We start from the raw sequence: 9,854 nt of genomic DNA, 5'->3' as shown, positions 1-9,854 counted from the left end.
CCCACAGCAGCCAGGTGTCTGTGAAGGAAATCTTTGAGCGGAAGAAGCCAATTTCTGCCAGTCACCCCATTGCCCGGCGTCTGACAGCTGGCTTGGCAGAACAGTTTGCTCGCCAGCTGTTACCATACCAGCTGGTGGACTCTGAGGCCTTCCGTAAATTTGTGGCCATTGGGACACCGCAGTGGAGGATGCCAGGCCGCAATTATTTCTCTAAAAAGGCCATACCCAAACTGTACCGTGAAGTTGAGAGGCAAGTGGTGTCATCTCTGGCACACAGCGTTGGGTCAAGGGTCCACCTGACCACGGATGCCTGGTCTGCCAAGCACGGTCAGGGCAGGTACATTACTGACACAGCCCATTAGGTCAACCTGGTGACCGATGGCAAGCAGGGAGTACGTGGCTGTGCAGCGGACCAACTTGTGACACCGCCACGGCTTGCAGTCAGGCCTCCTGCCACCTCCTCTCCTTCTGCTACATCTTCTTCCCTGTCGTCATCCTCCTTCTCCTTGGCTGAGTGGCAGTTCAACTCTACTGGTGCTACAATCTCCTCTCCAGCTACACAGCCCCAGCTCCGCATGGCCTATGCTGCATGCCAGGTACGACGGTGTCACGCCATATTAGACATGTCTTGCCTCAAAGCGGAGAGTCACACTGGAGCATCTCTCCTGGCTGCTCTTAACAAATAGGTGGATCAATGGCTGACCCCACACCAGCTGGAGATCGGCAACGTGGTGTGTGACAAGGGCAGCAATCTCATTTCCGCTTTGAATTTGGGAAAGCTGACACATGTACCCAGCACGGCACATGTGCTGAATCTAGTCATTCAAAGATTTGTGTCAAAGTACTCAGGTTTAGAGGACGTCCTGAAGCAGGCCAGGAAGTTGTGTGAGCATTTCAGGCGGTCTTACACAGCCATGGCACACTTTGCCAATATTCAGCGGAGAAACATGTTGCCGGTGATTTGCGATAGCCTGACCTGCTGGAATTCAACCCTCCTGATGTTCTCTCACCTGCTAGAACAGGAGAAGGCCGTCACCCAGTAACTCTACAATTTCAGTAGAAGGACACAATCTGGGGAGATGGGGATGTTCTGGCCCACCAACTGGACACTCATGCGAAATGCATGCTGGCTTATGCGGCCGTTTGAGGAGGTGACCAACCTGGTGAGTCGTAGTGAATGCAACATCAGCGACTTTATCCCGTACGATTACTTCCTGGAGCGTGTCGTGCGTAGAGTGGTGGATCAAGCTGTGGAGGAGCATGAACAAGAAAGAAAAGTTCGCCTCCCCATTGAAGTCTATTGCGGTTCGCAAAAGTTCGCTCTAACCGAACTTTTGCAGAAGTTCGCGAAAATCGAAAGTTCGGGCCATCTCTATTCCTGATTCATGAATGTGTAGTAGGCGTGCAAGCCCGTCCATGCATGCGCAGTATCACTGAGCCCTCGGCTCCGGCTTACTATGCACACAATCCCACGCGTCTACTGCATGTCCATGAATCAGGAAGAGGAGCCCCATTATGATTAGTGACAATGCCTTGCCGCTAAACCTCGGGAGGGGGGGGGGGGGGGGGCGCTCAGCTATGGGGGGCATCAGATAAGTGAGGGGAGCCTCAATAGGATCCTGAGGCTTTACTGTCTTTAGGTAAGTATTTAATTTTATACCCGACCTTCGGCTCGAGTACACTTTAAGTTTGACGTTTGATATTTAATTTTTTTTTTACCTTTTTTCATGGTGCTTTTTAACTTATTAGGTATCAAAGAGTTTTTCTAGCGTCAGAAAGCAATAAGGGGAAAAAGTTCTCATCAAAGTTACTCATGAGAAAAGGTTCAGCAACTGATGACTAGTGAATCATCAGCAAGGTATTTTTGCTTGCGTGTAGCAAAACTCATAAGTAAGCAGTTTGATCGGGCTCTGATTTGCTGGTCATGATCATGTGCAAGAGCAGGACATGATCTCAGCCAATCAGAGCCTAAAGCCTCATCTACACGGGTAGATGAGGCTGCGATCCGGCGGCTCGATTAGCCGCCGGATCGCCTCTTCCGCGTGCCCGCCGCGGCCCCGTTAGCCGCGCGTGCGCCGCATTCGATTCACCACTCGTGCCCGCTTGTCCCCGCTTATCTTCCGCTCGATTCCCTGCCATTGTCCCCTCGCGGGGAGCGAGCAGGGAATCGGCAGTGCGGAGATCCGTCCTGTCGGATCTTATCAATCGAGCCGCATCAGCGGCTCGATTGATAAGGAGCATCGCGGCCGCATCTACTCGTGTAGATGCGGCTTTACAAAGTCTTCACCTGATCAAACTAATCACATGCTTCTCTACAATTTCTGGTACACACAAGCACACAAGCAATACCACTGCATGGTATATGCTTATCATATGATGAAACAGCAGAACATGTCAGCAACACAGCCAGAATTCCTTTCAGACACATTAATAAATGAAATCCATGCAGTTCGCAGCAAGCCAACGCAGCTCATCAATCCTATTTTACATTCACAAAATGCTAATTGACAGTTAACGTTTGTAAAAAAAAACACATATTCCAGGCAGGGCTGCGATCAGAAGGGTACAGGTAGTTTTCCAGTTTCAGGTCCGTGGAGGAACCACCGGAATTTTACCATACAAGACAGGCCTAAAAGGGACCCTGAAGTCAGCTTTCTATGGATTCTGATGGTGGCCCTCATTCCAAGTAATAAGAAAAAGTTTGTTCTTTGCTCCTTAATCAAAGCTGGTTTTTAGGAAGGGCACCGCAGTCTTACTTTAGATCTACAGATAAAAATATCTAGAAGGCAAATCCACCAAAGTCAAAGGTGTTAAAATCCTGGTCCACACCCTCAAAATCCACATCGTACTGACAGCCCTCTACATCAGCAGAAGGGTGGTATCCCAACTCCCGGAAATCTGGAGTAGCAGGTTCTACAGCACGAGCACCATGGCTTGAAGTGACCATGTAGCCCAAGGTAGGTCCTGCTGCCGCTCCGCCCATGAGCACGCATGCCGTCTTCACGCCCCAGTGCAGCTGGGAGCCATGGCGAAGGCAGTGAGGTGGGCACTTCTCCTTACAATGAGCAGCCCTGCCTGTAAAGAATACAATAGAAATAAATATTAGCAAGACAAAGTAATAATAGTAGTAATAGTAAAGATAAAAAGTAAAAGTGATCACTAATTGTTGATGGACTAAAGAGATTTGCAGCAAAGGTATCACCTACCTTCCTTCCCTTGAGCCTTGTCCTTGACTTGGCTGGAAGCATCACTAAGGCTGCATCTTTGGATAGGTGATGGACAGTGGAGTTTGCAACTGTTGGGGGAGAGTGGAGGTTGGGACAAGCACTGGAATAAAATTAAAGTAGACAAGTCTATTGTTAGAGACAGATAATCGTGTATATGTTATTAAAATTATTCAGCAAATAACATTAGATAGCTGCCCCCACCACCACCACCACCACACATTAATATTAGGTAGCCTTTGCAAATCCCACCATCCCTACCTACACAAATATTAGGTAGTGTAGCTGCCCTCCAGATACTTTAAAGTAGTGCAGGGAGCACACCTTTTTCTGCCAGTGGGGTAGAACTATGGTCCTCTCTGCTCTTCACAGCAGCCAGGCGCAGTACAGCCTCATACCTCCAAATAGCTCCTGGGTGTTCATGCAGGTCACGTGACACACAGCAGGAGCAATAAGGAGGTATGCTCATAATGCCTGGCAGTAGTGAAAAGAGGTGTTTCCTACTGCAGGAAAAAGGTAACGTACTCTGTGATCCCTACTCTGCTCTGCAATTTAATGGTAGCTATAGTGCATATATGTCAAACTCCGGCCCGCGGGCCAAGTTTGGCCCTCAGAGCCATTATATTTGGCCCTCAAGTGGTTTCCCCACCTTTCATTATGTATTGGCCACTCTAGACCACCAGGGAAGCTATATTAGAGGAGAAGTCCTAGAACACCAAGGAAGGCATATGAGATTTGGGGGAAATCACTAAACACCAGGGAACTGTATTGGGGAGGGTGGGGGTCACTAGACACCAGGGAACTGCACAGGGGAGTGAGAACCACTAGACACCAGAGAACTTTATAAGGGAGGAAGATGGCCAGTAGACATTGAGGTTGGCCTGCGACTAGATCCCTGTGTACAATTTCGGCCCGCGACTAGGTCCCAGTGTACAATTTCGGCCCACTTTGTATTTGAGTTTGACACCCCTGTTATAGTGCCAGTGCAGGAGAGGGGTCCCAGGAAGGGTATGAGAGGTGTGGACCCCCCTACCCTGCTTTCCATCTCTCATAGTGGTTATTGTTATGCCCATGAAGGTGATGATGATTTTATAGCATGGCTTGTTACTTTTGTATTTTATATTTTGCTGGACTGGAAGCCAGTGCATCACCAGATAAGAGTTGATGGGAAGGGTAGAATCCAACATCATTTCTAGAGGTGGAAGTCTCGTAAAGGGAAGACTTGAATAGAGTCTAAGGGCCATATGCAATTCACTTTTTCTCCTGGGTCTTCTCCTAGGTGATATGTTCACAACTTGTCATAAAATGCCTTTTAAGCCACAAGAAAACAAGAAAATACTCAAAATAATTTTGATAGTACCTTTTCCACAACTTTTGGGTACTTTTTCAATTGTAAAATGCCTAAAAGTTATTTTATAGAGAATTTAAAAATTGTCTCCTGGGAGATAACTTGGGAGAAAAAATGAATTGCATATGGGCCCAAGTGAGAAATAAGGGAGGCATGCACCAAGATTTAATTCAAGGCATTCAATTTATTGACTTTTTTAGGAAAGGATGTATGACAGAGATGTTGACCAGAAATAAGTGTGAGGAAAGTGCCGAATATTAGGAAAGAAGGTGAAGACGGAGTCAAGAAGTAGTCAAGATTATAGATGCATATACATGCACTATTAATGTCGCCCGTTAGGCTAAAGCTTGATCCTGCAGGTGGCACTATGAGAAACTAGCACTGTACAGATGCGTTGCTCTGGTATACCAGAACAACATGTGCTGTTGTTATTGGAAGGGAAGGAAGGATGATGGTACACGGTACACTTGTTACTGGATTCTTAACCAAGATTGCCACGAATGGACACCTTGACTAAGTTCTTTCTAGAGTGCATATGTAGCTTACTCGAGGGAAACAACCTTGAGAGTAGAGATGGCCCGAACTGTTCGCCGGCGAACGGGAACCGTCGAACTTCCGGGGTTCTCGATCACTGAGAACCACAAACTTTTCCGGAAGTTTGATTCGCCCCATAGTGCATCATGAGGGTCAACTTTGACCCTCTACATCACAGTCAGCAGGCACATTGTAGCCAATCAGGCTACACTCCCTCCTGGAGCCCCACCCCCCTTATAAAAGGCAGGCAGCGTCAGGCTTTTCACTTACTCGTGTGCCTGCAGTAATTAGAGAAGGGAGAGCTGCTGCAGACTCACATAGGGAAAGCTTAGTTAGGCTCTTGTAGGCTTCTTAGCTTGCTGTTTGCTGATTCTTATTGCTAAAAAAACACCCTTCAACAGCTCTTTTGAGAGCTAATGTGGTTCTTATGATCTATTTTTTTTGTGTGGCCCACTTGCATTATATACAGCCCTGTCAGTCAGTCACAGCTGGCCTTTGGCCCCTTGGTGGTATAATTACTACTGTGACAGGTGAACATTGTAATACCCATCACTGCATATACCTACCTGTTGTTCCCATCAGTGCACCCACCTACCTACGTGAGCGCACGCAGTGTCACTGTGCCTGTCCGGTACCTGTGTTTGTGTGATAGGTGCACATTGTAATACCCATCACTGCATATACCTACCTGTTGTTCACTTCAGTGCACCCACCTACCTACGTGAGTGCATGCAGTGTCACTGTGCCTGTCCGTTACCTGTCTGTGTGTGACAGGTGCACATTGTAATACCCATCATTGCATATACCTACCTGTTCACTTCAGTGCACCCACCTACCTACATGAGCGCATGCAGTGTCACTGTGCCTGTCCGGTACCTGTCTGTGTGTGACAGGTGCACATTGTAATACCCATCACTGCATATACCTATCTGTTGTTCACTTCAGTGCACCCACCTAACTACATGAGCGCACGCAGTGTCACTGTGCCTGTCCGGTACCTGTGTGTGTGTGTGACAGGTGCACATTTGTAATACCAGTCATTGCATAATTGTTCACAGTGCCTGTGTGACTGCTCGCTGTGTAATATACCACTCCGAGCATACCTGTTTACTGCACCTGTGTGACAGCTGCACACTGTATTGTAATACCAGCCACTGTATACCTTTCACTACACCTGTGTGACTGCACATTGTAGTATTAAAGTCAGTGCATACTTTTCACTTCATTCCCCCCCCCCCCCCCCCCCCCCCGATATGGACAAAACAGGTAGAGGCAGGGGCAGACCCAGAGGCAGGCCACCCGGCAGGTCTGTTTGAGGTCGAGCTGACGTGATTTCGTGGCCCAAAGTACAGTGCTCAGAAGAAGGCACGTCCCATCAAATCCCAAGATTGTCAGGACGTGGTTGACTATTTAACACAGAACACCTCATCTTCCGCAGCCACCAGCGCTACTACTAGCTAGTGTTGGGCGAACAGTGTTCGCCACTGTTCGGGTTCTGCAGAACATCACCCTGTTCGGGTGATGTTCGAGTTCGGCCGAACACCTGACGGTGCTCGGCCAAACCGTTCGGCCATATGGCCGAACTAAGAGCGCATGGCCGAACGTTCCCCGAACGTTCGGCTAGCGCTGTGATTGGCCGAACGGGTCACGTGGTTCGGACCCGAACGCGCTCTGATTGGCCGAACGGTCACGTGGTTCGGGTAAATAAATACCCGAACCACGTCATATCTCCGCCATTTGTCTGTGGGTTTAGCTTTGGGTAGGCAGGCAGGGTAGTTCGCGCTCCAGCCACGCTAGCCAGGGTCCCCCCTGTCATTGTGTCACTGCTGGGAACAGTAGTACACCGCTTGCTCAGCCACACTATATAGCATTCTGTTTACTGCCACTCTGTGTACCTCGCTCAGCCACACTATATAGCATTCTGTTTACTGCCACTCTGTGTCTGCTGGGAATAGTAGTACACCGCTTGCTCAGCCACACTATATAGCATTCTGTTTACTGCCACTCTGTGTACCTCGCTCAGCCACACTATATAGCATTCTGTTTACTGCCACTCTGTGTCTGCTGGGAATAGTGGTACACCGCTCGCTCAGCCACACTATATAGCATTCTGTTCACTGTTCTGTGTCTGCTTGGAATAGTGGTACACCGCTCGCTCAGCCACACTATATAGCATTCTGTTTACTGTTCTGTGTCTGCTGGGAATAGTGGTACACCGCTCGCTCAGCCACACTATATAGCATTCTGTGCACTGTTCTGTGTCTGCTGGGAATAGTGGTACACCGCTCGCTCAGCCACACTATATAGCATTCTGTTCACTGTTCTGTGTCTGCTGGGAATAGTGGTACACCGCTCGCTCAGCCACACTATATAGCATTCTGTTTACTGTTCTGTGTCTGCTGGGAATAGTGGTACACCGCTCGCTCATCCACACTATATAGCATTCTGTTCACTGTTCTGTGTCTGCTGGGAATAGTGGTACACCGCCCGCTCAGCCACACTATATAGCATTCTGTTCACTGTTCTGTGTCTGCTGGGAATAGTGGTACACCGCTCGCTCAGCCACACTATATAGCATTCTGTTCACTGTTCTGTGTCTGCTGGGAACAGTAGTACACCGCTCGCTCAGCCAGAGTATATAGCATTGTGTTTACTGCCACTCTGTGTACACCGCTCAGCCAGACTATATACCATTGTTTACTGACACTCTGTGTACACCGCTCAGCCAGACTATATACCATTGTTTACTGACACTCTGTGTACACCGCTCAGCCAGACTATATACCATTGTTTACTGCCACTCTGATTCTGCTGGGAACAGTAGTACACCGCTCGCTCAGCCAGACTATATAGCATTGTGTTTACTGCCACTCTGTGTACACCGCTCAGCCAGACTATATACCATTGTTTACTGACACTCTGTGTACACCGCTCAGCCAGACTATATACCATTGTTTACTGAAACTCTGTGTACACCGCTCAGCCAGACTATATACCATTGTTTACTGCCACTCTGATTCTGCTGGGAACAGTAGTACACCGCTCGCTCAGCCAGACTATATACCATTGTTTACTGACACTATATAGCAGACTATATAGCATTGTGTGTACACCGCTCAGCCAGACTATATACCATTGTTTACTGACACTCTGTGTACACCGCTCAGCCAGACTATATACCATTGTTTACTGCCACTCTGATTCTGCTGGGAACAGTAGTACACCGCTCGCTCAGCCAGACTATATACCATTGTTTACTGACACTCTGTGTACACCGCTCAGCCAGACTATATACCATTGTTTACTGCCACTCTGATTCTGCTGGGAACAGTAGTACACCGCTCGCTCAGCCAGACTATATACCATTGTTTACTGACACTCTGTGTACACCGCTCAGCCAGACTATATACCATTGTTTACTGCCACTCTGATTCTGCTGGGAACAGTAGTACACCGCTCGCTCAGCCAGACTATATAGCATTGTGTTTACTGCCACTCTGTGTACACCGCTCAGCCACACTATATAGCATTGCGTACTCTGCCAGTCAGTGTGTATATTGCTGGGATCAGTAATACTCCACTCACCGTCAACCACTATATGAGCTCAACATGAGTTCCCCAGAGACCTCCGCTGTGAGCAGCACTCCCAACAACAGCAACAGCCAACGCCCCACGCAAGCTATAACATCCACCCCAGCAGCCAGTGGTCAGCAGCAGCCCTCCCCGGAGGAGAACGTTGTGTCCATCAGTCCGTCGCCAGAGCGATTAATGAGGGCTGCCATTGAGGAGATGATGGGGCCTGATGTGGAGGAGGAGGTCTGGCTCAGGCCAGCATCCCAAGTTAATGTTGAGGACGATGAGGGGTCTGTGTCTGGGGATGTTGGGGTGGCAGAGGTGGTGGGTGGGTCAGACTCAGGAGAAGAGTTGTATGATGAGGATGATGATCGGGACCATCTGTATGTGCCTCAGAGTCCGACCCCGGAAAACATGTTGTATCGTGTGTTTAGGTACTAAAATCTGCGTTCCCTCCCAGTAGTGTTGGGCGAACAGTGTTTGCCACTGTTCGGGTTCTGCAGAACATCACCCTGTTCGGGGTGACTATATAGCAGACTATATAGCATTGTGTTTAATGCCACTCTGTGTACACGGCTCAGCCACACTATATAGCATTGTGTTTACTTCCACTCTGTGTCTGCTGGGAACAGTAGTACACCGCTCACCCGCCACTGTATAGCATTGTGCTCTGTGTCACTGCTGACAATAGTGGTACACCGCTCACCCACCACTGTATAGCATTTCTGTACTGCCACTGTACTGCTGCCAGTCAGCGTGTACTTTAAGGATAAGTGAAATGAGGAAGAAATCCGGTGAAAGAGGGAGGGGCAAGGGAAGAGGTGTTTCCCCTGACGGTTCACGTACAGGCCACAGGGGAGCACCCAAGAAAACCCACTCAATACTGCCCATGTTGTCCAGGACAACAACCCTCACAGATCCAAAAGAACAGGACCAGATAATTACTTGGATGACCTCTCAAGCGTCCAGCAGTGGGTTAAGCAGCACCAGCACATCACGCACGAGGTCCGAGTCCTCAGCCAGTTAAAGTCTGGGCTTTCTTTGAAGACTGCACTGAGGATGTTACCATGGCGATTTGCAAGGTGTGCAAGACCCGCCTGAGCAGGGGGAAAAGTATTAACAACCTCTCCACCACCAGCATGAGCCGCCACATTCTATCCAAACATCCCACTCTG

General features: G+C 48.8%; 1 protein-coding gene across 1 annotated transcript in view; it reads right to left on the bottom strand.

The window, feature by feature from the left end:
* Nucleotides 1-1,561: 1,561 nt before the first annotated feature.
* The window catches only part of LOC137528907 (uncharacterized), a 55,750-nt gene continuing 47,457 nt past the window's right edge, over nt 1,562-9,854 (bottom strand). The window contains exons 4-5 of the mRNA XM_068250669.1: nt 3,207-3,327; nt 1,562-3,075 (exon numbers count right to left, since the gene is read on the bottom strand). Coding sequence (XP_068106770.1) covers nt 2,780-3,075; nt 3,207-3,327 — 417 coding nt within the window. The 3' untranslated portion in view covers nt 1,562-2,779. The remainder of the gene's footprint in view (nt 3,076-3,206; nt 3,328-9,854) is intronic.

Source organism: Hyperolius riggenbachi, chromosome 8 (assembly GCF_040937935.1).
Source record: "Hyperolius riggenbachi isolate aHypRig1 chromosome 8, aHypRig1.pri, whole genome shotgun sequence".
Lineage (NCBI taxonomy): Eukaryota > Metazoa > Chordata > Amphibia > Anura > Hyperoliidae > Hyperolius > Hyperolius riggenbachi.
This window is presented reverse-complemented; position numbering and strand designations above follow the sequence as displayed.